The 27,980-nt window shown below is 40.2% G+C and overlaps 4 protein-coding genes across 10 annotated transcripts; 2 read left to right on the top strand and 2 right to left on the bottom strand.

Annotated features, from left to right (window-relative positions):
• Positions 1-13: 13 nt before the first annotated feature.
• Positions 14-10,695, bottom strand: narf (nuclear prelamin A recognition factor). 2 transcript variants are annotated; one of them, XM_015015711.1, is made up of 12 exons: positions 10,399-10,695; positions 9,822-9,921; positions 9,672-9,737; positions 8,796-8,924; positions 8,586-8,718; positions 7,727-7,861; positions 6,361-6,479; positions 4,027-4,156; positions 2,598-2,670; positions 2,343-2,480; positions 1,943-2,100; positions 14-925 (listed from the first exon to the last, which is right to left on the bottom strand). In XM_015015711.1, exons 2-12 carry the CDS (start codon positions 9,876-9,878, stop codon positions 678-680), a joined length of 1,386 nt encoding a protein of 461 aa, XP_014871197.1. In that variant the 5' UTR covers positions 9,879-9,921; positions 10,399-10,695; the 3' UTR covers positions 14-677. The 2 variants fall into 2 exon arrangements, with proteins under 2 accessions (XP_014871197.1, XP_014871198.1); XM_015015712.1 differs by having other exon boundaries at positions 9,822-9,903; positions 10,401-10,695.
• Positions 10,696-12,655: 1,960 nt separating this feature from the next.
• On the top strand, positions 12,656-16,524 carry cybc1 (cytochrome b-245 chaperone 1). Of its 4 annotated transcripts, none has more exons than XM_015015705.1 (6): positions 12,656-12,813; positions 14,474-14,567; positions 14,677-14,718; positions 14,800-14,970; positions 15,090-15,234; positions 15,756-16,524. In XM_015015705.1, the coding sequence occupies exons 2-6, from the start codon at positions 14,480-14,482 to the stop codon at positions 15,880-15,882; spliced, it is 573 nt and encodes a 190-aa protein (XP_014871191.1). In that variant the 5' UTR covers positions 12,656-12,813; positions 14,474-14,479; the 3' UTR covers positions 15,883-16,524. The 4 variants fall into 4 exon arrangements, with proteins under 4 accessions (XP_014871191.1, XP_014871190.1, XP_014871193.1 ...); XM_015015704.1 differs by having other exon boundaries at positions 12,656-12,821; positions 14,480-14,567; XM_015015707.1 differs by lacking the exon at positions 12,656-12,813 and adding an exon at positions 13,303-13,404 and having other exon boundaries at positions 14,480-14,567.
• On the bottom strand, positions 16,445-21,491 carry hexd (hexosaminidase d). 3 transcript variants are annotated; one of them, XM_015015702.1, is made up of 12 exons: positions 21,409-21,491; positions 20,156-20,244; positions 19,967-20,082; positions 19,615-19,702; positions 19,369-19,533; positions 19,107-19,290; positions 18,891-18,962; positions 18,327-18,525; positions 17,986-18,147; positions 17,805-17,912; positions 16,963-17,052; positions 16,445-16,874 (listed from the first exon to the last, which is right to left on the bottom strand). In XM_015015702.1, the coding sequence occupies exons 2-12, from the start codon at positions 20,237-20,239 to the stop codon at positions 16,703-16,705; spliced, it is 1,440 nt and encodes a 479-aa protein (XP_014871188.1). In that variant the 5' UTR covers positions 20,240-20,244; positions 21,409-21,491; the 3' UTR covers positions 16,445-16,702. The 3 variants fall into 3 exon arrangements, with proteins under 3 accessions (XP_014871188.1, XP_014871187.1, XP_014871189.1); XM_015015701.1 differs by lacking the exon at positions 21,409-21,491 and adding an exon at positions 21,269-21,395; XM_015015703.1 differs by lacking the exon at positions 21,409-21,491 and having other exon boundaries at positions 19,615-19,715.
• Positions 21,492-21,528: 37 nt separating this feature from the next.
• On the top strand, positions 21,529-24,684 carry LOC106935299 (2-oxoglutarate and iron-dependent oxygenase domain-containing protein 3). Its single transcript, XM_015015708.1, has 4 exons — positions 21,529-21,685; positions 22,205-22,431; positions 24,388-24,463; positions 24,543-24,684. Exons 1-4 carry the CDS (start codon positions 21,618-21,620, stop codon positions 24,667-24,669), a joined length of 498 nt encoding a protein of 165 aa, XP_014871194.1. The 5' UTR covers positions 21,529-21,617; the 3' UTR covers positions 24,670-24,684.
• Positions 24,685-27,980: the final 3,296 nt, after the last annotated feature.

Here is a 27,980-nt window from a genome sequence, read left to right as displayed (position 1 = left end):
AAAAAATCACGTTGGTTTGGAGAATATTTTAGTTTTTTACATGTCACAGGTATGCTTAGTCGCTTAATATGAACACATATAACTTAATAAAAAAAATGCGTATGGAATTAGAAGAAAACATAATAAAAACATGAGTACCACTTAAAATAACTATTTTTCATACCCTGACCCCCCCCCCCCACTTCCCTCCTCTATGTAGAGATAAGATGCTGTTGCATAGTTAGCTTTATGTTGCACACATTTTGTGTCATGACAGCGACAAAGCAAACAGCTTTAAAACTAAAATAAAAAACAGCAGCTTCCATACTGGAAAGACAGATTTGGAATATATTAAAACTCATAGCATTCCCGTAGGTTTGGGAGTTCCACATGTGGCCTTATTGCGATTTTCATGCTGATGAAAATCAACTTCTTCCAGCTGTTCCCGTTTTCCCAGAACAGCTGCAGCACCACAGATTCCTCTGGTAGCTCTGATTCCAACATGCGGACGGCGCTGCTGCAGTGAGTGGGAATGGAAAGCACGAGTGGTTGTGGACGGTTTCTGTTTATTAAAGCCGACAGCGCCCCCCTGTGGTTAAAAGAATGAATGACATTTTTTTTTCTCCTGCTGCATGGTCCACTTCCTGCTCTTCTTCATTGGTTCAGAATTGCAAAACGAGTTTTTCTGTGTTATTTTTTCACCACTCCATGTGTGGAGGCTGTGTGTTGCTCTGGCTTTGCCCTTTGAACTCTGTGTGCAGCAGCTTGCTGGCCTGATCCGAGTCGGGGCCGTGCAGCCAGTCTTGATACAGCTTGTTCAGGACGGGGTTAAGTTCTGGTAGGCGGACCGGCAGGCTAACGTAGACCTCCTCCATCTGCTGAACCAGGCCTTTATCCGCCCGGCCGCCCACCTCGCTCTCGGCCTGACCTCGGCCACTCAGGCACCCTGAAGCAGAGACGAGATGGGGGTTAAAAAACAAAACATTCTTTATTCATTTTTTTTGTGTGGCCTTTCATTCACCTAAAAACTCAGTTTAGTATCATGAAAAACGATTATTTAAACAAACTTCATATACTTGAATTCTGTAAACACAAATAAGTACAAGTCCTTTTTAAAGAGTAGAATTAGGGGTATTTTTGTGCTTGTGAGTAAAAAAACTTAGCCAAACACAAAATAACATTTCTGTTTCTGTCATTTAATAATAAAATCTGTCATCTTTACAAAAGGAAACTGGTGATGATGGAAATTTACTGTTCAATCATTTTTCTGCAAATCTCTCAATAAGTTAATGGTTTGTTCAACCTAGATATCTGTTTGCACAAATGTACAAAAGCGTATTGGAGTGATTGCAAGCAAAATAATGGTACGTTTCTGCAAAAAAAAAAAAAAAAAAAACGCGATTTTGAGATATCAGAAATGATTCTGATATCTCAAAAGATTAAAGATTAAACTAAATGTCTAATCATGAAAAGTCAAAGATTTGCTACAAAAAAACTCAAATTTTCTAGAAAAAGAAATGTGAAATTTATAGGTTTCAAAGGTGGAACATTTTTAATTTCTAGAAATGTTCAGTTTCAAACGTGGAACATGGTTGACTTTTGAAACCCAGAAGTTTAAAAGATTTTTCTAGAAAACTAATGAACTTCATTTCAAAACTTCTGAGTTTTCTGGTGGAAATGTTTTTTTTTTCTCTCCATCTAAAAAATGGCCCCAACATGCCAATTTACAAATGAATCTGCTGGTGCCATGTCTTAATTCCTAACAGGAAGTCGTGGTTGTTTTGAAGCAATCTGATTGGCTGACATAGGTTTTAGCTTTGTGCTACACTCCCCCCTTTGGGTTTGGTATGTTTAAAACAACATGCCAAACCCATGATCATGTGTGTACAATATATTTTACGATGTATTTATTAAGATCCAGCTGCGTGCGGACAAGGTCCAGAGCAGCAGCTCTGAGGTTTACCTCCAGGGCAGGACAGCACCTCCACCAGCTGGTACGGCAGGCGGCCCTTCTTCATCCGGTGCACCAACGTCTGGATGTTCCTGAAACCATAGATGGCAGCAAACTGCAGCAGTGTTTCCCCGTCCTTCTCCAGTGTCACTTCCTGGAAGTCACGATTCCTGTAAACATGATACAACAAGTAGATTAAGAACTTAAAGGCAATGAAATTAACTGGCCTCTGTTACAAAGGCTGGGTAGAAATTGTAGTCGCCAAGTGTGGGAAGCTAGTAGAAAGAAAAAAAAAAAAAAATCTACAAACTTGCAGCTGTAATTACAGGAAAATGATCAAATTTTATCATCAAGTAAAATTTGTTTTGACAGGCCGAGTCGTAATGTACCGTTAATCTGTCATTACTCTGACCTGAGGGTTTTGTATGTGATTTCCTGCACGTCGACGGCGAACACCTCCTTCGCCGTGTGTTTGAACACGTGCTCCAGGAATCCTTCGGAGCCTCTACCGTCATGCCTCATCAGTGCCACGTCCCCGCCTTCACCCTGCCTGCAAAACACACAAAACAGTTAAAGAAAACTCATTTTTAGCTGTTCATTTAGTCTACTTAATTTTAAAAATCTGATTGGTCAAACTGTATGATCTTTTGTCTGTTCATGAACTCACAGATGGTCCAGTGGGACTGAGCCCAGCTCCTCCACGGATATTTTCCTCTTCTGCATCAGGCGGTAGATCTCCTCTGAAAGATAAATCTTAGGTCATTCTTTAAAATGTATATATATCTTTATCAAATAAAACCACACACACACACACACACACACACGCACACACACGCAATCCCTAGTACGTGCTCGGGGTTTATGAGTCAGGCATTTCTTCAGGAGTCCTTGACTCACCTCAATGCACAAAAAGGTGCTGTTTTTGGTTTAAACAGTAGGCGTGTTTTCAATGACGTCACCAATGGTCATGTGACCAGCTTTCAGTGTAGTTGGTGAAACAGAAGCCCTGGTCACACTTATGTATAAAGTATAAAGCAAAACTCTTACATTTATGCAGCCAAAAAATAACTTCTGTTAGTTCAGCCTCCGCATGATAAACTGAAACGCCACTGAATTAAGTTACGGGAGGAATTAACAAGTCATATCAAAACAGAGAGGACGTATGCTAACGTTAGCCTAGCGCTGACATAATTTCCAGCAGTAGTAATGAGTTTATTGAAGAGTCCAGTGGGGTAAAATTTCAATTGGAGCTGCTTTGGATTAAGACTAAAATTGTAACAATAATGCTGGATGCAATGTTGCAATAACGTTACGACTTGCAATATTGGAACCATAATTGTTCAAGTTTTAGCATCTTTCTGCTTTGGGTTTCCAGCAAACAGAGATTCTAGATAGTAAGTTTTCCATCCAGTGTTTAGAAAATATAACATTTATTATTTCCATCTGAACAACAAAGTTTTATCTGAATCAAGTTTTGGAAACTGCTGCAGCTTGTGTGACTGTAAGAGGCTGTTTTCTTCCAGCCTTTTATATTGTATTTATACTAATAATGCAAACTGTGTTCCATTTGTATTTTACATTGACACCCCATCATATCACCAGCTTGACTCGGCCCTGTGGGTTTTTGTACTAGTGACGGTTACATGGTACTAGCTGATGGCTTGCATTGCTCAGATGTTTTCTAGAGGAGCAGAATGCTCCTCCTGGTCAGAGTGGATGAATGTGTTGGCAGATTTGTTCAGCTGCACCTGGAACTGCTCCAACAATCCAAATCAATCGACTGTGATGTCAGAAGGGGACTTTTAGTGCAAACAGATGTAGAAGCAGCAGGTCAAAAACAGAGATACATGCGTCTTGTGACCATAGGGTCTGTGGACATTTGCACTCAGCTATCTGAGTCTGTGTAAAGTTTGGGTTTCCGACGTGGCTTTGAAAGAGAAAGGCAGTAGAAAGGACGTGAAACAAGTTATAAGAGGAAGTGGTTTGATTGAATTATTATCTACCCAGAATGGAGGCTTTCCCTTTTCAGAGTAAAAGTTTCAGCATGCAACAACCAGTCATAAACATCTTCCAGAGGCCATTTTAAAGACTCTTACTGGAGGTGAGGACACAGTCAACATCTCTGGTCTCCAGTAGACTGTTGTAAAACTCCTCTCTGACAGCCTCCAGCTTCTTATCAAAGCAGGGAGCCACCACGACGTGATAAATCCTCTCTGGACTCAGCTTCTATGGGAGAAGGGAAAAAAAAAAGCATCAATGAGGAAAATATTTAAGAAGAGAACTGGAAGATATTTGCCCCAAAACAGATGTCTGGACAGTGCACACAGTTATTGCTTAGTACGAATGATGATGCTGTCAAAACCGCTTTATAACATATTTTTGCATCTTCATCAGATCTCTGTAGACTTTAAAACCCAATTACTGTATTGTTTAGTCAGAGTGTAGCCACATTTGACGTATTTGATCCACATTAATTCTGACCAGTCTTAGCGCGACGCTCAGGAAGAGCGAGATCGATGTCCAGGTCGGACATCGAGGAAGTAGGGGCTTGTTCCGTCAGACCATCAGTACCCGAAACCACACACACAAAAACTTGTAAAAGCGCATGCAGGGTTACTGTGACCACATTGGACCTTTGAGGATAAAAAAAAAACAAAATAAAACAACAAAAAAAAACTTGTGGGGTCCAAATGACCCCGTCTCTTAAGACTGCAGGAAGTTAAACAAACCTAAGTTCCTCCGTTGGTCTGGACATTTAGTGTGAATAAGGTGAAAATTTTGAATATTCTGCGAGACATATTTTCTATTGCCATTGATCATAATAAATATTGTTATTGATTTATTGTACAGCCCTCCTGGAAATACAAATATTTCTCCCCATAACGTTTTAGTTACTGAAGAAACAGCTGGAAAATCTAAATCTAGCTACTTTGCAGCCAGATTCAGCACAACATAGATATACCCGGCCTGGTCTCCATCACTGTCTAAATCTGAAGCCTTAAAATTCTCTCACCTGTCTTGGTATTTTTAACATTAGGGTCATTTTTGCTGCATCTTTTCCCATTCTGTCAGACTTTCAGGACACCTTTCAGAGCTTGGTGAACATTCCCAACACTTGACGCAGCTCGTGGGTCAACATGAGGCCAGGAGGTCGTATCGTGTAACCAGATTACGTGGCAAGAATTTGAACCCAGTGACATCCACTAGATTGTTTACAATCGTTATACACCACGTCTCGCAGATCCCACGCTATCCGGATGTTACCAACCGATTTGTATCTCAGTTCTCCGTTGCCACAGGTGACGGCTGTGGGTGTGAATGTGTGTTGCTGCATAGAGAAACACACCAGTACTGAACGTGACATCACAGCGCAGGGAGAAGCATCAATATTTGTCTAAGCACTGCTTGTGTCACTTTGAGGTCTCGCTGTGGCTAACCGGCCTCCACTCAAACACGACCTCCGGGTTAGCGTCGGGCTAACAGGGCAAATTCCAGCAGCTTAAAACAGACCGACAGCAGGAGGAGGAAGAAAAGCTGCAGGTCTGTTCTGCACCATGACTGATGTGAGGCGGTTCCACGCCCTGCAGACATCTGACCGTCAGAGTCCCTGGTCTGGTGACTGATCTGCTGCTGTAATCGTTACAACATGGTCACATGTCCTCTCCAACATTTTCTTCACTCTGCCTCGGTCCTTAACTTTCCAGAGTGTCTGGGCATGTTTGTTTTCTTCCAGCTTTTTACATTTGTGTCAATTCAAACACAAAATTGGTCTTACAAGTCGTAACTGGTGGTAGTCAGAGTCTGCGTTTCCCTTCTTCAGCTAAAATCACAACTCCATCAACTTGTACATGGTTTAAAAGCAACATTTTGACATGATTTAGCGATACTAAAAAGAAAAAAGAAAGGCGTTTCCCTGACGTTCTATGAAACATGCATCCCATTTATAATGATCCTAAAGGGACAATCGATGGTGGTAGGATGTGTTGCCTGCTGCATTGCGTGGATGTTTTTATTGTTTTTGTTAAGCTGAAACAAAGAAGGTGACTCATCAGCAGCAGCTGTGCTCAGTCACGTTGGTTTACACCTCCGACCAGCTGGAAATAGTGCTCCAGTGTAGTTGTGGTTTATAACGCTGAAATCGAGAGTGAGCATGTGGAAGTGAAGATCTACGCTATTATTTCTAACGGTTTAGTTTTTGAAAAGATCCGACTTCCTCATCAAAAACTCAGACAGTTGAACCGTTCAGTTGAACCGTTCAGTTGAACCGTTCAGTTGATTTGTTAAATGTCACAGGAGGCGGAATTTGAAAACTTAAATCACAGACAATGATTTTCTTTTTTCGTCTAAGGATGACATGGCTTCTTTTAGTCAGATAATACGTCAGATTAAAAGCATCATATTTGACAGGAACAGGTGATCTGCACTCTCACCTGTTGCTCAGAGAAGTAATCTTTCACCAGGCAGCCCATGATCTGCTGGGGAGACCGGGCTGTGCACAGGTGAGGGGTGACCACGCTGCCCAGAACCCGTTCTGCATAGCGGATCCAACCTGCACACACAAAAAAATGACTAAATACAAACAGTCGAAACAAAAAAAAAGAAAAACACAAAACAATAGTAGCATTTCTCAGCTCCAAAAACATGTTCTTTAAATCCCAAACTCAACTGGAAATCACCAGCAGCTTTTAAGGAAGCAAAACAGTCCCAACAGTGTCATCGCTACAAATAAATGTGAGTTTGTTGAAAAGTGGGGTTATTCTGAGCTAAATTTAATTCCATAAAGCTCCTTGGTGTTATCTCTGAGGGGAGTGGTGAGGAAAACGCTGCCTATCTTGCTCCACCAGTACTTGGTTGCCATCTGAACTTCTAAAACACAACCTGTCCCTTTTTTAAACACACAGCATCTGAAGGCTGGGACACTGCAGCAAGAAAGATTTCTGTTTCCATAGAAACATTAGCTACACATTTATGCCAGGAAAATGACAGGATGGCAGTTTTTTGACTCCTCTTGAGCTATGATGTGGAGTTTTCTGAAATGATGTTGCCAAGTGTTTCAGGGAATCTTCCGATCTTCCCAGTTTAAATTTGTCGACCTTTCAGATTTTCTTTAACGTCAGCAGATTTTAGAGTGCGGAGTGTTTGTTTCAGCCGTTATGTCAAAACAGACCGAGCAAATTCGTCTTTTATAATGTTTTGAAGAATTTTTGTTTATAGAAAAAAAACAAACACAAAAACATAAAAAGACACAAAAAAACAGAGAAAATCTTGAAATAAAACTTAATTTGTCAAAAACTCAAGCGAAGCTCAAAGTCTGCCGTTTCTTATAGCTTTTATTGCAGGAAATTACATATTTTCTTTTTGATTTTAGGATAACTGCAGTTTATTTAAAAAGGTTTTATATTTCCAGAAGGCTTTGATGAATTTTACTTAAGTTTTAAAGCAGATTTAAAGCCAATAAAGAAAACATTTTTATCAACTTTTAACTGAAAGTAAAACAAGCTTTAGAAAATTTAACATGGTTGAGTTTTACTTTCTGTCTGAAGCAGCAACACTGACGCAGGCAGTATCTGTAGAAGAAGCGAGACTCTCCGAGTCAGCATCTGTAATTTATATTCTACGCAACAAACAGGAGCGATTCAAGGCTCCAGGGAGTAAAAGTTCACAGAAGCATAAAAACCCCTTTAACGTCGTAGTTAAAAATAAACCAAAATTAAAAAAAAAGATGACAAGGCCAATTTAGTTTGTGTTATGAAAAGAAACGCAGGGGAGAATCAGCAAGTCAGGCAGACAGCTCACCCGGGCAGGAGGAGGTGAACATGGGTAAGGCCTGAGAGTCATGGTGCCTCCTGCGGTAGCGCTGAATAAACTCCTTCTGGGTCTCCAAGATGCTGAATCCGGCTGCTACAGTGGTGTCAAACACAAACTTTACCCCTACAGAAAGAAAAAAAAAAAAATTAAGTGAAAAGTTGGGACAAGGAAATCAATCATGTGATCAAATTTCTACTAAATTGATTTAAAAAAACAAAACATGAGTGTTTTTGCCTAAAGATGCCGAATAAACAAGGTTTGTACACTTTGTCCCACAGTAAAATACAAGCACTTTCAAAGTTAGTTTTCAAACTTTTCCAGCACCAGACGTCAGTGATAAAAGCTATCCAGCTTCAATTCACTACGAGAATCATTTATTACTGTTAATAATGCATTGTGACAGCATCCTACAGCAGGAACAATATATGACAATTTAAAATTTTGAAAAGCTGTTCAATAATTTAACTCAAAATACCCCAATTTCAAAAACGAATAACGTATAAAATAGAAGCCAACCTTTATTTTAAATACACAGATCAATAAGTCATTGAGTCATTAGGAATAATAAACATGCTTTACAAGCTGTTAGCATTTAGCACATAAAAATTATTTTGGAAATTCTAATCGACTCAAAACAGGAAATTTAGTCAGATTTATCGTCAGACAGAGCCAAGAAAACGTCTCATTAGGTGTGTGAAAATAACTAGTTCCAACTGTAAATAACATTTTCCAAACGTAGGCTTTTAATCAAACATAAGCTTGCACTGTATAACAAAACTGTAGTTTGAATATCAAAGAAAAAAAAAATCAAGAAGAAAACCCCACAGGACGTCTCGGATCAGCTCACCGATACTCTTGAGGAAACTGCAGAGCTTGTGGGCTGCTTCGTTAATGTCCAAGCCAAACTGGACGGCAAAGAAAGGCAGCGACTGCGGACACACCGACGCCACCACCACCTTGTGCTTCGATGCGTCACATTTCTGCCAAAAACACAACAAGCTGTCTCGGCTTGCTCGTTCCAGCTTTTGTGCGGCGCGCGCCTGTGTGTGAGACGCACCTTGTTGAGGGCCAGGACTCGCTCCACCTCCTCCAGATTCTGCTGGGAAATCTTCAGGGTCTCTTCGTCGGACAGGCAGCCATCACAGGAGAGACATGCACTCAGCAGCAACCGGGGGCCTTCGATTAACTAAAGGGACGGAAACGGCTCAAATTCATTTACTTCATTTCACATCTAAAGCTCCTGCAGTGCCTGGTAAAAATGTTCCCTTCTTGTCAAAACAACAAATATCAACATAGTTAAATAATTTATACAATAGAGCCACTCAAAGTTAGGCATAATCCTAAAGTTGTGTCGTTTTTAAAATCTTTCGCAAATGAAATTTTTTAAATGTGTTGAAGAACTAAAACTCCCCATCACTCTGAACCAGTAGGACTGTGACAATTACAAATTCTGCTGGACGCTAAATTATCCCAGAAGTTATCGCGATAAACGATAATACTGTCGCTTTGACACAATTTTAAACCGATATTACTGATAATAGCGTAATAATGTAAGTACACCCTCTAAAAAGCCAATAGACTTTAATTTTGCACAGAACACGTCACACTGGAACTGGAAGACATTTTACATGTCCAAAATAAAACAACCAAAAACATAAAAAGGAAATAGAAACCACACACACAACTGAAAAACTGTAAAATGGATTATAATGTCGCTGTAAACAAAATTGCCTTTCAAAAAAAAAAAATAAAAAAAAAATCAATCACCACAATGGAAACTATGGAGCTCATTTTGATTTATCATGCAATTAACTGGTTGTGACAGGCTGACACACCATTCACACAATTTCCTTCCACTTCACTGTATAAAACTGAATAAGTATTTTACTGAAAACTTGAGGAACCAGTGAAGAGTTAAATAAGCAGTCACTACCTGTCCATTGACTTCCTCACTCTCTGGGCCAGAGTTGGCCCCGTCTTCACCTTGTTTCTTGTTGCACTGCATTTGCAAACAATTAAAATAAAATAAAAACGATGTCCAAAGCAATTACATGAAATAACTTCATTTTAGCCACAATCCTACCTGTTTGGTGCAGTTTTCACACTTCTCCTTGCGCTGTGCTATCTTGACTCCTGACATTTTCCCCGCGTCATTTATCTCTGAGCTGGGAGAGACCGACCAGAGGTGGAAGGAGAAGCATTAGCTCATTTCCTCGCGGGGTGCTGTGTGCTTTCTGTGGGAGCCCCACCCTCCCGTCAGCGTCTCCCTGCTGTCCTATCACGGACAGCCAGCTTATCAGAACCAGAACAGCCCCTCCAACGCTGGGAAAACTCACAATGAGCATTAATCATCATCACGTTTAAATGACTCGAGGTAATTGTATACACAACCACAACAGAGGCGTTACGTGACAGTGTTAATGACTTAAAGCGACATAAGCCTCCTGTGTGACCTGAAACAGTAGTACATATACTTTAGCTCAAGTAATGACGCTCTAAAGTAGCTTTAACAACAATAATGCGTCACGTTTATTGACTAAACGTCGTTTCTTGTGGGCTGGAGGGGTTTAAAACGATTTAGGCCGCACAGAAAAAGCTTTAAAGTGTTGAAACGTTTGTTAGTAATAACGTTGTAAGGCTGAATGTTGAGGTAACAACTCACCGGACGGCGCTGCTTCTTTGCGCTTCAGCACAAAGACGTGGAAACCCGCAGAGGACAAGCAGGGGGAAAGAAGAAGAAGAAGGACTGCAGCACCGACACTGTTTAGTTGTTAAACTCTGCCGGGACTCAGCGCTCTGTCTCCAAAAACCCCGTGTTGGGACGGTGTCACTGCCACTGCTAACCCGCACCTTCGTGGTTCTTAGATATCATATTTACCCCGCCGTTCGTGCTTATGTACATCCACCTCCATTGTGCACCCGGACCTGTCCTTGGAGCATGCGCGCGTCAACAGGCGTCACGCGCCGGAAGCTCTAACATGAGGATTTCAAAATAGTCGGTGGTTTCGGGAAGCAGAAAATTCAAAAATATATTGAGACTATTAAAAGAGAATTAGCAGTCGAATGTTTTCTTAGTTTGTTGCTCAAAAACGTAATGGTACATGAGAAACATGAAGACAAATCGACCAACCCAATTTCTTTATTTTTAAACACGTTAATAAATAAAAAAAACTTGAAAAATATTTAATTAACAAATATCAAAACGTGATAAAAAGTTACATAAAAAGCCAAAACCATTTCTTGATCAGTTCTGCTTAGCAGTAGTATTATTAATATTACAGTGATTCTTGAGAAGAAGGACAAAACATGTCTGCTGGATAAAGCACAGAGTTTGAATAAGATATACACAAAATATAAATATTTTTTCAAATAACTGACACAACTAGCCTCAGCAATTATTTTTGTGTTGACAAAATTCTGGGTCAGGTCCTTTAAAAATTTAATTTAAAAGAATGTTGCAACTGGCAGCGTGCATCCTTACATTTCCAAAACATTATTTATCATATTTGAATACATAAGCTTGAGGAATAATTACATTAATCTTTGAGAAAATTTGAACCCGTTTTGTCCCTTATTTCAAGAATCACTGATTTCATGTAGATCTTGTGGTTTGAAGTATTGTCTAAACTTAAAGTGCAGAATAAGACATATTGAAAAATAATCTAAAAACACTCTCCTAAGTCTGATTCTAAAAATACATAATCTGATTTACCTTATTTGGTTGTATGTAAAACAAGCTAGTTTAATCATATTTATCTATCAACAAATATAAAAATAAACAAAAAATCCGCTGAAAACCTCTTATATGTATCATTTGTTGTGATTTTTGAGTCAATGTTTGTGTAAAATGAAGAGTTTTTGTAGGCCCCAGAGGACCTATTCATATAGACAAGTGTCAGTGTATCTGACATTATTTCAGAACATTGCAATGTTACATATTCTGTCATTATCTTTACCTGGCAGAATATAGATTTTATTGCGGACCAGTGTGTATGTGTGCACGTTTTTATAAAAGATAGTGACAAAACAGCACAATGTGTACTGTACTCCAGTTACACCACTGCTTTTCATGTTCTCAGTTTTTTCCCCCAAAGCAAATCACAGACTCACTTGGAACTCTTATTATCACCAACCAACATATAAAAATACTACTGAAAAGCAATCCATCCAATCTGTTTATAGAGTCCAAATTCCCAAATTCAGAGCTGAGAAAATCACGCTCCTTGTCATCTTTGCCTCGTTTGAAGACCTGTAAGTTTGTTTTTGATTAACCCTTAACATGTCTTTTTCAAGTGGCTGCCTGCACTGAAAAATTGAGAATTGAGGGGTTTTTGAATTTGCACAAACAAACATCTCGGCTCTACTGTCATTTTATTCATTTTATGAATTCAAACACGATGGAACATTTTATAGAACTGGCATGCAGGCAGACTGAAATTTACACGTCTTTCACGTTGCTGCACTATTAAAATTGACTTCTTTGACACAGGAGTGCTTGTTGACTTTCCTACCTAGGAGTTGAAAATTCTGAGAAATTCATCATGGTGACAATGCAAAATGGAAAAACCAATGTGTTTCTTTTAATTACTTTTTTGGCTCTAGTGGCCTTTACCTGACCACAGTAAGTCGTCAGGTAAATGGATTGTGAAAAAGTGTGAAGACATGAGGCAAAGGGACTCGAACCTGTGACGGCCATGAAGAGGACTGGGTACATGGGTCACGTGCTTTACCAGTACGTTTTTCCGTCCATATGATCGAAAATATAATCTACGATCAAAACGTTTATAATTTGATTTGACAAATACAAATTATTCCAACACCACGAGTTTGTGAAGACATCTGGAACCACTGCTGCACAGTGCCATCTTTTCAAATTTTACTTTGAAAGTCATCTCAGCTGAGCGCATCCAATCAGAGTTCACGAAACCAGGAAGGAAGAGTCACCCATTCAAGACGGTTGTTGCGACAACATGAATTCAACTTCCTCGTAATTCAGTAATGTGGTGCACGTTTTATCGTGTAATTGCTATTTCTTTTTAAATTTACAAGGACCAAAGTTCACGGAGGAAAAAAAAAAATTAAGGTAAGGAATGACAAAAAATATAAAATGGCTGCATTGGTTTCTCCTTGCTGGGTGAGTTGATGAAATGGAGAGCTGATCTACGCCTCATTTACAGGATTATCCATAATGAAAACATGTACTTCATGTTTTAGCTTCAGTTTATGGATCAGGTCATACAGCAGAAAAGAAACGCATAGGAGGGCAGATATGTTTATGTTGTCACTTCTTGACAATATTGCTGCTAAGTGGGTTGAAATATGACAAAGCAGTTTGTGCTTCATACAGATTATATAATATATATTCATAAATGTATTCTAAAGAAGCTTTGACTCACACCAAGAAAATCTCTTTTTCATAGTGAGTGGATTTCAGGTGTCTGAAGTCACTGTGAACGTGGAAAGACGGTCCCATTAATTGCTCAGCTTCCTTTCGGCTTGAAGACGTCTTAATTTGGGGAGTGTTGCAGATTTGTGGTGAAACAGGAAGTCTCTTCAGCTTGGAGTAGAACAACTCAGCCACCAGCTTCTTCATTACTGAGCTCTTTCCTAACAAGTGGAAAACGAGCTTAGAATACTTAGAGTCAAACATAATTATTAAAACTACAGTAAGTTATTATAGCTATTCTTTATTTAACTGAAGACTTTGAACAGTCGTTTAAAAAGACTTTCAGCTTTATGTTGGTGGAAATGTTGGAAAAATTGTCTAAGAAGCAGCTAATTCCAGCAAGATGATTATCTGTAACAAGTGCTTCGATCATGAAAGGTTGTTAATTTGAGGCGAACCTCAAACATGCTTGAGATTGAGAGAAGGCGAACAGAATGAATGAAAAACTTTCTGTTAAAGGAAACCAGAGCAAACAACATATGATTTGGACAATTTCAGACATTTAGAAGTATTTAGTAGTGTAACTGCAGTATAATTTTTTTTCAAAGATATTTTAGATGTGTACGCCAGACGGAAGTTGAGCCTCTGTAATTCCTTGCAGTCTAAAGACAAATGCTCACACATAACAGCAACCACACATTTATGGTGCATGTTCTCCTTTTCAACGCTGGAAGGTGTCCAAAGGTGGTGATGCTGCATTGCAAAGTGCTGACGCAGCAGCAAACTGTCCACTGATGGTCTTGTGCAACCGTGGATCAGTGCACAAGACTACTGTGAAGATCTTTATTTAAGATTGCGGGACAAACTCCCACCAACATCGCCACCACCGTCCCTTTTGTTTATGAAGAAATTGAAGTCTTTTAAGTCTGCTGTTGCACTTTCTAAAGATGTAAAAAACAAACATGTTTTTCATAAAAGTTGCCTTAAGGCAGGGGTGGGCACCAGGCCTCGAGGGCCGGTCTCCTGCAACTTTTATATGTTTCTCTACTTCAGCACACCTGAGTCAAACAATGAGGTCGTTAGCAGGACTCTGGAGAACCTGACTGCACTAAGGAGGTGATTCAGCTGTTGTATTCAAGTGTGTTGGACCAGGGAGACGTCTAAGAGTTGCAGGACACCGGCCCTCGAGGACCAGGATTGCCCACCCCTGCCTTAGAGAGTCTTGGACTGGCTTAGTAAAGCAATTAAATTTAATCACACATACAACACCGGATCACAAAAACACTTTATTTTTATTTGATAACAGTTTTAAACCAGGAAATCTCATCATCTCTAACATTCCTGCCTCTGTTCAGATGGGCTACATGACAGTAGAGACAAACAGTCCCACTCTGCTCCACCTCAAGAGATCTCCTGGTATCCGCTCATGGTCTCTTCTCGTTGGTAAGTTTGTTTTTGATCAGGTGATCCACCTGACTTCCATAAAACCTACAAGCACTTTGGAGTTTCCTTTTAAGTTTCTCTTCAGAATCCCAAAACTTTCTCTTTGCAGGTATAGCCTCTGCAGGGCTGGCGGCTGCGTACTACAGCTCAGGTATGGAAACGCAACTTATTTGTCCCACGTTTGCCCAAAGCAACAACTGCTCACCGTTGCTCTCTGCTTTGTGTGTCACAGACAGCGTCCTGTGGAAGCTCTTCTACATCACAGGCTGCCTGTTTGTGGCCCTTCAGAACATGGATGACTGGGAGGAGGCCGTGTTCGACAAGACCAGGAAAGTGGTGGAGCTCAAGACCATCAGCCTGTACACTCTGGTGCTGACGATGTGGAGGAGAGGACATGAGAGACGTCAGTGAAACCACTAAGTGTTCGGTGATTGAGTGGAACGGCGGACTCCGTTAGTGTGAGGCCGTCACACAACCGCTCCGGATCTCAGTGCGTTCTCTCTCTCTCTCTCTCTCTTTCAGTCGTGCTGGACCTGACGCAGCTCTGTGACATTTGTGTCGATGAGGAGAGGGTCCGATACCTGGGGAAGGGTTATCATGTGATGCTGAGGTTGGCAGCTGGCATCTCCTACCCCCTCACCCAGAGTGCCACCATGGGAGGACGTAGGTAGGCCATCAGTAGGAAATGAAAGAAAATCCAACATATGTCTCTGTAAATAATAGGGATGCAAACAATTAATCGACTTACCATTAACTGTTGGTTTGATTAAAATTAGTTCCAATCGATGAATTGATGAGGTCCGCTTCTTGGAGCTTCTTTGAGTGTTGTAGTTTGGCCGCCATCCAGAAGAGGGCGTCGCTGTGCGTCAGTTGACGCATAGGAAAAAAGATGGCGGAAAAAGTATAGAGAAACTGTCCGATCAGTTCGGTGTGGAATGCGAAATTCACTTTATGCGGTTCTGTTTTGAAATATAAACACTTGAAAAGCTCTTAAGAGTTCATCTCATTGAGCCGAACTGCAAGACGGAGCAGCGTCAGCATATTATACAAAAATATAACCCTTTATGTTATGTACATACATGCCAACTTCTGCTAATTGAGTGTAGAAAGCCATTGAATTTGGTTATGAAAGTTGTGTAGGAAGTTCCAGGAACCCTTGGTGACCTGCTTCTTTGTGTTGCCTTGCAGTGACGTCGAGGCGGTGGCCTCATTGTTGAAGCGCTTCCTGGGACTGGATCAGACGGAGCGGAAGCAGCAGGAATACGAAGACTACGGAGAGGACGACAGCACGGACTCGGATAATGAGGCAGACTAACGCTAGACTATATGGAACATGGGGCGAATTAACTTGAGCCATCACGACAATGCAAAGACATTGCAGAGAATGAGTCTCGCCACACATTCTGATCGTTATTCTCTTGTTTTGTTTATAAATTTTTTCCTAAATAATGCTTCACACACGGTGGTTTCCGCAAAGATTATGTGTTCTGAACTAATTACTGTTTAAGAGCACGAGTTAGATTATGGATCTAGTGTTGCTCCCTGCTGAGATAATAATTATTTGTTTGGGAGACGATGGAAAGTGCCTTTTCCCACGGTTTCCTAGACTCACCCAGCTCAGATCCACCTTCTTGCATGTCCTCCTGGGTCCAAGGAATGCATGTGCAAGTCATAATTGAGCATGAGGAACTTCTTCCTGGCGACACGATTAAGTCTGTCGTTACTTCCTATTGACGTTTAAGCCGTTTTTTGTGCGAACCAAAGACTAAATCTCAGGTAATCTAAAGTTTTTTGTCAAATGTTTTTTTTTTTTTTTTAGTTAAGTGATTTCTGATTGGTAATGTCTAAAAAAAAAAAAGAACGAGAAATGAGTTTTCTAGAAGGGTTGAATGATTTTTATTTCGTTGTATTCGTTTGCTTTTCGATTGTTCATCTTTTATTAATTCTTAACAAAACTTGACATTCCTCTTTTCTTTGATACACTTACCTCTGCTCACATCAACTTACATGGAGATGCAGAATCGCACAGAAACATAAACTACCACTAGCATTCTCTTAGCTTAGCTTAGATTTAATGTTAGGAAATTGTAATCTCAGATAGTCCAGTGCTAAAGCTGGAATGAGCCTTGAATCTTTCATGGCACCATTTCCTTTACACAGCCCGGGATGGCATCAATAATCCGCTGCAGTGGAGCCGTTACAGGGCTGACGTGTTCCTCCATCCACTCCTCGGCCGTAGAGTCGGGATAAAGATTTACCATCTCTTTTCTCACGGCTTCTACCATCTTCTGTAATGTGTCCAAATACCTGAGACGTAACCAGAAAGAAGCCAAACTATAAGCTAGACTGGACAGAGCAACCACTCATTATCGTTCCAACTATTTAAAATGCTTACCCTGAGGCTTGGCTGTGAATGAGGATGGAGTTTAACGGGTTCACCATCTTCCTCTGTCTGTGGTAGGGACTGAACCAGCCTCTTACAAACCTATAAAAGCACAACAAATAAGAAGAAGAGAAATTGTCAAGCTCTAAACATGTTAAAGGAAAGTTCATTGAACTGAAAAGCATTTAATCGACACATACTGAAGCTAAGGCTAGTGGCTATTTAGCAGCAAGATGTGGAGACTGCTCTTGTTTTATGGTGGGAACAGTTATTTGTGGAGTTCAGAAGTAAAGCTCTTTTTTTTTTATTACCGTTTGTAGATTTGAGGTACTTAAAACAGATTAACCACATTGTAGTCTAACTGAAATCTGCGTTTATTGTAAGCTAAGCTAGCCGAATGCTAGTGGCAGCTCACATTTGTAGTAGGAAGATGAGATTCTCCAATTTAAATGCAGCAGAAATCAACTGGAATACTAACTTGGAAAATTAGAGTTTCCTCACAAACGCCAATATCAAAATTCAAAATAGCGGCTGCAGGAATTGGAAAAAGTAAGCAGCTTCTTACTGTATAAGTTACAGTAAGCAACCATTTTTTCCACTGCTGTTGCTATGTAACTTGTCATTTCAATTGTAGTACATACTATTGTACAATTATTTTTAATCAAAATTTTTTTCTACAATGTCAGAAAGCATAAAATGCAGGTAAATACACTGTTATTGCCCCTCTGTGTTTGCAGTGGGAAGTTATTTAACAATATGACTTCTGAGACAAATTAAGCCTGGCTTTCGTATTTGAACAATATTCTTGACAAAATGATAAAACAAATTCCCCCCGAAAACTGAAGACAACTTACATATTGCTTTCAAAAAATCTTAACTCTTCTGAGTTGAGCAGTGAATTTATCTCAACGATTAATTCTGCCAGCCTCCTGCCTGGGAACAGTGACTCGTCAGCGGAAGTCCTGAAAGACACACAGAGAAACTCTTGACTTCAAGTCGGACCTTGTTGTTTGCTAAATCGGTGTTGGACCTCACCTCTCCATGGCTTCAATCTCCACTGAAGACACTCCCAGCATCTCTGTTACGTTTCTACGAGCCTCAGTGCTGAATTCTCCGTGGTTAAGTGTCTGTAGGCAGGATGCTAGGGAGGGGAGAGCTACGGGAAGTAGCTCACACAGTACAGACAGGTGGTCATACCTTGGTTGGTGGGAAAAAGGGAAAACTGAGTTAGAAAATTGAGGGTTTTTTTTCTCATTTTGTCAACTCCCAACATATTTTATTAGAATTTTATATCTGAGCATTGCAATAAAGACACATAAAAATTCATTGCTTGTCTCTTGGGAAAATGTAAGTAAGCCACTTCCTCTGATTCTTACCTCTGCCAGCCTGTGATGGCGATGCCCCTCATGTTAATGGCAGCAGACAGAGAAGCAGCCACCTTCAGCCACTGCAGGTGATTATCCACGTGTCTTTGGGTGCAGGTCACGCAGGTGTCAACGGAAGTGGAGCCTTTGAAGGAGCTGGCTGCCCACAGATCGGACATACCAGCACCGTGGTACTTCTCCAGCAAAGACACTGAAAACAGTCGGGGAATGTTTGAGTCGGGGTGTCGGTGCAGTTCAGTTAACCTTAATAATCTGGAAAACTAAATTAAAAACGTTTTCATTCATTTGCGGTGTTTTCATTCCCGACAGTGCGGTAGACGTGGTTTGATTGCGAACCAAACTGGCAACATTAGTTATATTTTCCGCTGCTGTAGCTTACTTTCACAGATTGGGGGCACAGCTTTTTCAAACAACATTAAAACCTCTGAAGAAGACACTGACCTAAACTTCCTTCTTCATTAAATTTAAACAAAAATCAGGTATCAGATTTTTAGTGGTTGTAGGATTTATCTTTTGTCAAATTCATGATTCTGAGGAGCATCAGAAGTGTCTCACCAGTTTTATCCACGTCCAGGTTTGGGGTGTAGTCCCATAACATGGGCTGCACTAGTCCTACTAATCCACTTGCTGTCATGTGGGGGAATCAAATCAAGAAGGGTTTAAATGAAGACATGTCCAATCAAGTGGACTGAAGAGAAAAATACAGCCTACAGCATCTGAGATGTTGGCGATTGGCTGATTTGGACGGAAAGCGCTAAGTTTCCTCCTCACCTTTCAACGTGTCCTGGCTCATGCCTCTCATCATGTCATCCCACATTATGATATTCATGTCAGGCCACGCCTCTTTAATAGCCTTGGCAACTTTGGTCACATGACTGAGGAAAAGCTGTTCCACTGAGTGACCGGTTGAAGCCAGCCAGAGCTTGGAGTCCTCGCCTTCTCCAAGAGAGTAAACCTTAAAGCATTTAAAACGGCAACATGTATGAGACAAAGACAGAGAGCTTGAAGCCTCCAATCACAGGAAGACTCCTACCTCATCTGCCCCTATGTGGACCGTTCTTAGATGGGGATGCAGCTCAACCACCTGCCTCAGCATCTCCATCACCATCTTGACTCCATCCTCTTTGTGGGGATTAAGGGTGCCAATGCAGTGAGGGACCTCTCTAAGGTGCCACAGGGTCCGGTGCTTCAACACAAACTACACAGAGAGGGAGATTAAAAGCTCATACAACTTCAGAATATACAACTTAAAGAGACAAATTGTAGGGTTTTACCACACCTCCATGTGACCAAAAGTCTGCACCAGTGGGATCACCTCCATGCCTCTTGCTTTGGCAGATTCCTGAATGGACAGCACCTGCTCTCGGCTAAAAACATCGACTGATGAAGGTACGAGATACTGGTTAGCAAACCAAGCTTAAAGAATTTACTAGCTCAAGCTGTTACATATTTTGTCGTGCTACAGCAATAAGCTTTTTTTTAATTGACTAAGAAAAACCCTAAGGCAGGAGCCGAACTGTGAGGTTGAAGGAGACATTTTCAACATTTCTGCTATTTATCAGTAAAATACCAATATGAAAAGGCAGATAAAAAAAAAAGTTGTGTGGATCCAGTGACACCGTGATCTGCACCTGTAAGCGGGCTGCACTGTGGCTTGCAGGAGCTGCAGCTCTCCCTCGTAGGGGAACATGTCCTCATACTCCACCAGCAGGCCGTCCACACCCAGCCGAGAGAAGAGCTCGATCAGCTGAGGAGGTGAAGCACAGTGAACAGGAACCACTGAGCAGGTGTGTGAATGCCAGAAGAAAGAAAGGGCTCACCTGGTGAAAGTATTCAATTCGTGGCGGGGCACCTTTCAAATCCAAGTGGACCAATTTCTTTCCTTTGGGCCACGGTGGATTCATTCTGCCTGCAGAAAAATGTGTGATCATTCAGGTATTTTTGACGAGTTTCTTGCATGTTGATTATGTGTGAAAATTTAACTTGTAATAAACGTGCAGCAATATGTTTGTGAACACACTTTTGGGTACTGGATATGTGTTATTTTGCCCTTTTACCATTTTGTACATTGGCTGTTTGGGTAATACCTTACCAGCTCTTTTAAATATGAAATATAGCTAATACAGACAGTGATGGAAGTACGGAAGTGTGGTTTTATGACTCAGGAAACTGTTCCATACAGGGTTCAGAACCAAAAACACAGTGAAATACAGTACTATTTGAACATAATACAATTCATTTATGTTATACATGGTTTGTGAGCTTTTTTATGGTTGTTTATGGTCCACAATTAATGAAAATAATGACCTACAAAGAAAACTGATAAATAATAGTTTATGCGCATGGTGGGAAATTATTAGTTAATGAGAACAAAGCGGAAGAAACGATCAGATATAAACACGAAGGTAAAAAATGGGACCAGACCTAAAGCCGTAAACGACGCCAGAAACAGTTCATGTTTTTGGCGTCACTGGCTTTCCGTACTGGACTTAATACTCGCTTTGACTATTTTAAAAATCATTTTCTACAATATCCTCATAGTCTACCGTACGGAAATATGTCGAGACTACAATAAATAACATCTTTAGCAGGAGATCGCTTACAGAGTCCTTATATTTCATAACAATTTGGGGTCAGAACCCAAATAAATAGAAATGAAGTTTAGAAAAAAAATTGTTCAATCAAATGGTATCATACAAAAGCCTGGGTCATTTTCTATGTATTTATATCCATAATTAATGACAATGTGTAAGTATATGTAAATAAGAAGTTAAACTCATTGGTAATAAAGAATTTCTTCAGGACAAGAATATAGAAGCAAACGCGTTAAAACGAAATGCAGACATACATCTTCGAAGGCCTAGAATTAACCAATCGACTCAGAGCCCCTCTAAGGTCCGTTTCTTTTTCTACTTCCGGTCAGTGTAACCTACCTTGTCAGGTAGCGCCTATATATCTTTAAGAGAAAACTCTGATAAAGTGTGAGCTCCGTGCAAAGCGTTTAAAATTGGAGCGTGTGCGGTTCAAAGAGCTAAATCAGTCAAGAAAAGAGCTTTCAGCTTAAAAATCAAACCTGTTTGTTTTCTCCAGCTGCAGCGGAACTACTTTGCACGTGGACCAATGACAGCTACGCTGTCTCTTCTGGGAGAGCCAATGGGGTGGGCCGACACAAGTGTTAGCAGGAAGTGGGGGAGCTTCAGCCTGGCGTACGAGCTGTTGGCGGGGTGTGCGGGATGTTTGCTGTGTGCAAACAGCTGTTGGTTGAAAGCTAGCTGAGGCGACATGGCTCTGCTACGACTGAGGAACCCAAAGGGCCCGAATGCAGCAGAGATAGAGAGGAAAATTAAAAGGTAAGCTAATGAAACAAAGCTAATTTTCACCATTAAAGGAGGCTGGAGACGCTGATTGGGGGCGAAAATTCCAGCTTCGGCCAGTAAAACAAGTTTTAAAGCTCGACCTGAGTCGAGGTTTTTTTTCTTCTTTTAAGTAAAACGGTGTTACAGAAGCTCTTATTAAGTATAATCTTATACCGGTTTGTTAAATATACAGTGCACATTGCAATGTCACAACCACAAACTCAGATGCCTGTAATTAGGATTTTATGCCACACACCAACTCAAAATAGTACAAAACCGTGAAGTGTTGGATGTTTCTTTTAACACTCTTTTCAAATACAAAGCTAAAAAAGTGTTGGGTGTGTTCATCCCCCTTTTCTTTGACACCCCTAAATACAGTCTAGTTCTACTAACTGCCTCCAGAGTTCACTTTTTCAACATAGACACCTAATAAATTAAAGAAATTCAATTACAATCTTTGTGTATGTTGTTATGTTATGCTTATTTTCACTCACCTTTGTCTGTCCTGACCAGGGGAAATGCCCTGAGGCAGGGGTCTTCGTGGCGGGGCTCGCGGGGGCTCCTGGCATTGCTCCTGGTCGCTCTGTGTGCTAGTACAGTTGCCGCCTGGCTATACCTGGCTTCCTTGGACGGTGACATCACAGAAACTCTGGCCAGTCGGAGGGAAATGATCTCGCCTCAGCCCAGAGTCTACAGTGTTCAATGCTCAGAGGACTACGAAAACTACAAGCGCTACCCAGGTGATGCTCTGGGCTCTACTGAAAAAACCCCCATCTAATTTCTTTCTTTCTATTCTCAGTTACAGGGAGCCAGTGTAGGGACTTTAAAACTGGGGTGATGTGATCTATCGTCAGGGTTCTGCAGCTGTCTCATTGGTTGATTGATTTTTTCCATTTTTAAAATTTTTTTGGTAGACCTATGAAGACGCTGTTAGACACTGTTAATCAACGTGACTAAAGATAAATGCATGGATAAGTTTCTCTAGACATTGCTGGGACATTATCCCTTTAATTGTGGAAATGCTCTTCAGACGATAGAAGGCCAACGTTGTAACTGTCTTTATGTCTATTTAAAGGTTTATCTCTTGAGTCCATCACTACACCCAGATTTTGGATTTTGGGCCTGCTTACTAATTTCTATGTGTAATAACTGAATCTACATGCTGACTCTAGATCATTCACTTTTGCTTCTGTTAAGCTGGAGAAAATTCTGGCACATCCACACACCTTTGAGAAAATGGGCCCTGGTCTTTGACTACATTCTTTGTGGCACACTTAAGTCTAGCCAGAATTAAGTGTGCCACTCTTTCCAACCTTGAACCTCTTCCCACGAAGTGTGCAGTTTCTTTCTTATTATACATTCTTTATCGTCTTCACAGTTGCAAGGACCTGCTGTATGTCCCATGAAGACATTTTAGGGTCTTTGAAGACAGTTTGCTTTAGTGGGGAACCTGCTTTTAAAGCTTTACCTGAGCACGTTAGCAGTTGCTTAAGCTGTTCTCCACTTTACTATTTTCTGTGCTGTACAATGACTGGTTGCCAATTCAAGTGTGGCATCTTTAAATCCCTTAGCAAACTCACAGGCTGCTGCCCTGTGTCAGTTTCACTCATGACACAATTACTATTGCCACTCTCACTCCAGCTGTCAGCAGCATGTTAAATTAAATATTCTAGGTAAACGTCCTTCAAAATGCTGAAAAAAAAACAACGTAATTCTGTGTACCGGATCTGATACAGCTTTGTGACATAGTCCGTTAGAATTTATCGATAGGTTAGTAGACTAGATCAATGTTTCAACTAAAATCCAAAACAAGTTGGAAAACTGACCATGACAGCATGTTTTGTAGATGACAAGACGTATCTAAAGTCAACTTGAATGATTTTCTCAGTATCATATGACTTAATATTAATTAATGGTGACTTTGTAAATTTGTTGCCACAGCTGAATTTGTCTTTCTTGTAAGCAATCAAAAAATATTGGAGTTTTTTTTGTTTTTTCCATCCTGTTGACCAGCAGAGTAACCAAACCAAACTCTTCTCTGGCATCTATTTAAAGGGACTTTAATATATGTAGATTGAGCCCCTAACTTACTGTCAGATTTCAGTTTCTGAACTCTGTATTTTTTCCAGCAATAATGTACATTTTGATCCACAAGGTGGCACTGCAGACTAAGTGTGTATATGACAACATGTCACTGAAAAGTCAAGAATGTTTGATCAGTGATTTCTCTAAATGAGGGGTGTCAAACTCCAGTCCTCCAGGGCCGCTGTCCTGCAGTTTTTAGATGTGCCACAGGTACAAAACACTGGAATGAAACGGCTCCTTCTTGTGTAGATCAGTTCTCCAGAGCCTTGCAAATGACCTAATTATTCTATTCAGGTGTGGTGCAGCAGAGACACATCTAAAAGTTGCAGGACAGCGGCCCTTGAGGACTGGAGTTTGACACCTGTTCTCTAAACGAGCCGCAGCAATGTTTGAATCTATTCAACTATGGATATACGTGTAATTTGCTGCACGATTTAATTTTAGTCCTGCCTCAAAACAGGAAGTTGCTTAAACTTCTGCAACAATGAATCAAAACTCAGTTTACTCACACTTAGAACAAAAACTCCTTTTCATGCACTAGATGTTATTTTTGTGTGTGTTAATTTTGCAGCTGCGTTGTGAAACGCTGCCTCATGTTTCCCTGTTGTCAGGTTGCACCCCTCAGAAGTGCGGCCGAGCCGTCACTGACGGCGTGGTGACGAGCGAAGAGGCTCAGGCCCTCCGGAGGTAAACCCAGAGCCCGCATTGGCTCCTTTCCATGCGACTGCGTCGGTTTCTGAACACTTTCTTTGCTTCTCTCTCGCAGGCTGGCTGAGCGGGGGCTGGCGCTGGCCGGGTCTGAGGGAGGGGTAAATATTTCACACACCCAGATTTTAATTTCTCGCAAATTAAAATCCTTGTTCACATGCAGGGTTAATACACAAAAAAAATAGTAAATGGAAAATGTTTGCTATAAAATAATGCTCTTTGTTAGAGCTTAAACGATTAATTGGATTAATCGTGATTAATTGGATTAACTGTAACTAATAATGATTAGTTGAGTATTGAAATAATGTCAACTAATTTAATTTAATCGTGTAAATCATAATTAATCGTGATTAATGAATTATTGAAATAATCGCCAGCTAATTTAGTAACCGATTAATCATTAAGTATTCAGACTCAAAAAAGGCAGTTTGCTGAATAAAACAACACATGCAGAGCAACAATTAAGCCAAAACTGTACAAGAAATGTATACATTCTGCATTTAAGATAAAAAAAGAAACACCTTTGTCTGTAAATATGTTTTACACAAGAATCCTCAGGGAAGCTAAAACTACAGTGTTGTATTTTTAGCTTCACCCGGTTTGAATTTACTAAAGGAATGCCTGAAAGGCAACATTTTTTTTTCTTAATTAAAAAGAGAATTGTATTATTTACAACTTTTCTACTTCCGGTTAAATGAAAAATCTGTACAATATTTCATTTTTGAATCCCACTCATCGATTAATCGCTACAACAATCGTTAGATTAATCAATTACTAAAATAATTGTTAGTTATTGTTGTAGTACTCGAGACCACATTTTGATGGTCAACGTGGCAAACAAGTACAGGAAAATGTTATAAAACATTCTTTTCATTCAGACAGCTGAAGCCACATGTGGACGTCTTCTCTTCAAGGAAAGAGAGACTTATCCTCAAGAGGTGTCGAGCGTACTGTATAGCCGTTGCTAATTAAAAGCTCCAAAGAACAGAGACCGAGAGCTTGTTAGTGTTGATGTGTGGGAGTGTCTTTGGCAAGGCGCCAGAAGGCAATTAGCTCCTTTCAGAAGACTTCGAGAGTTTTCTTTCTTTAATTATTAAAGTGTGCGTACAGCATACAGCGTTTGGCGGAAGCATTGATAGACTTTGAACTATTTTTTATTTTTTTTTACATTACAGCCACAAACGTTAATGAGTTTTTTTCTTTCTTTTTTTTTTTTCTTGTGCAGGACCAGCATAAAGTAGTACACAGTTTTGAATAGGAGAAAAATGACTCAAGTTTAAAGCAGAATTAGGGTCTTACTTTTTAAATATGTATATATGTAAAAAAACGTGCCCCCAATTGCTTTCAACTCAATGACTTTGGACCTCATGGATAAAAGTTTGAACGTCACTGATTTAAGTAGTTCAGTAATTGAACTCGTGATTTTTATCTGTCATGTAAAACCTCAGCAAAATACACTTAATGCTTGTAGCAAAATATGAAAACCAAAGAAATGAATAAATAAAAAAGGTTTAGTGTTTCAGGTATTTGTCCTTCTTCCAATTTTCCGATCTGGAGCCAGTTTTCACCTTTCATTGCGGCACTTTGACTTTGTGGAGGAAGTAAAACTCACCATCTTTTTAAAATAGGTTCATAGTTAATACTTTGTACCTGGACGACTAGAACTTTATTTAAAATGGCTGAAAAAAATCCAGGAATGCGATTCTTGATTTGTGGAAGTATGTCTTGTTTTCTTGGTCGATCTTTTTGTAATCGGGTTTCATTTTTTGGAGTTTGAATATAAAACTTTATTTTATTTATTTTTTTATTATTATTTTTTTTTTATAGGATCAAACATAAAAAAACCCCGAAGCTGTTTAAAACCAGCGATTGTTTTTCCGTATGCTTGCTTTTTTTTGTCCACAGTTCTCCAAATCCATCTGGGGGGGAAATCATAAAAAAACTTGAATTAAGTGAAAGACAAACATGCCACATTTTGCTTTCTTCAGCCTAAATCTGGCTTACGATAAAAATATTTACTGTATTTCACAATCCTCCCCAGTCCTGCTTATCTGTGGAGCCCGGAGATGTTTGCTTAGCCTCTCACTCGATAAGCTGCTAGTCACTAAATTAGCGGATTGCTCCTCCGGTGGGGATTCCCCCAGAAATGGCTAACGCAATTTAAGGAAGGGATTGTTTTTCCTCCATATAACGTTATACTATCATCCTGCTGCCATGGGAACGCTTCACCTGTTTTGGCAGTAGTTTGTGTGTGCCCATCATCAGGTTGGCTGCATTCTGACTGGATGTGATGGCAGAGAGCTGTAATGGGATGTCTGGATAAGATGAGATGAATTAGATGAACTTGGAGTCATTTTTACAATATGGGTTTTTTTCCTGATAAGTGCGTAGGGTTACTGCACGACCCTCAGTGATCTGTGTGAGAAACGGATAAGAAACTTTCTTAGCTGGCCATAAAGAGGTTGAGCGACTGAAGTCTCTCCTCTGCCTACATCCCCCAGAATGCTGAGCGGTTCTGGATCGAAGTTCAGTGAATATTCTACATGTTGAACGTTCTATCAGATGTATTCTCTATTGATATTGATCACCTGCCCATCACTGTTATTGATTTGTTGTTCATCCCTTTAATTAAGTGAAAGTTTTGTCTTGTTTCAAGTGTTCAAAGACATCTGCTCTTGAAACTCAATCAGAAGTACTTGGTAAAATTTAGTGTGTTTTGCAGTGAAATCTGTGTTGTAGATCCAGTGCTTTGCTTAATCTTTTCCTTTCTTCGGTACACCAACAAATCCCAAAACAAACTACTGCATAGCCGGGAGATATAAAAGAAAAGAAGCAATGGTTGCTTTTCATATCCTTTCGCTTTTTTTTTTTTTTTTCTACAAATAAAAATCTGAGTGTAGCATGGATTTGTATTCATCCCCTCTTAGCCAATACTCTGCAGAAACACCTTCAGCTGAGGAGTTCTGAGATCTGCTGGCCTGCATTGAGTTGGCGTCCTTTGTTAAATTCACCTTCAAACGCCGCCTTCATGAATATTTCATCGGCGCGCCTGTGAAGTGCTGTGACAGAGTCACTCGGAGTTGTGACACGTTGCCAGAAGTTTTCACAGTTGACCCAAAGATATTCCTGCTCAGCTGCTGGAAAAAAAGCTGTTATGTTTGGACTTTTAAGTGCAGTTGAAGTGGCAGAATGTTTAGATGCTCCTATCAGCGAAGTTGAGCCTGTTGTGGTAGAGAATTTATATTTACGACTGCATCTGCCGCCTTAGAGTGGTGAGATTTCTGCGACAGGGTATTGGGGACTTTTAATGTAGCGAATAAAATTATTACAAGCGGGAAAAAGTCGTACATGAACTAAGTCAAAATATTACAAGAATAAACTCATATTACAAGAACAGTCGTCGTAATATGAGAGTAGTCATATTATTGGAATAAAGTCATCGTACACTGAGAAAAATTTGACCAATGGTTACTTAAAAAAATTGTGGCAACAAAGT

This window comes from Poecilia latipinna, unplaced genomic scaffold (assembly GCF_001443285.1).
Source record: "Poecilia latipinna isolate Pla-1442-1.1 unplaced genomic scaffold, P_latipinna-1.0 Scaffold1943, whole genome shotgun sequence".
Classification (NCBI taxonomy): domain Eukaryota; kingdom Metazoa; phylum Chordata; class Actinopteri; order Cyprinodontiformes; family Poeciliidae; genus Poecilia; species Poecilia latipinna.
This window is presented reverse-complemented; position numbering and strand designations above follow the sequence as displayed.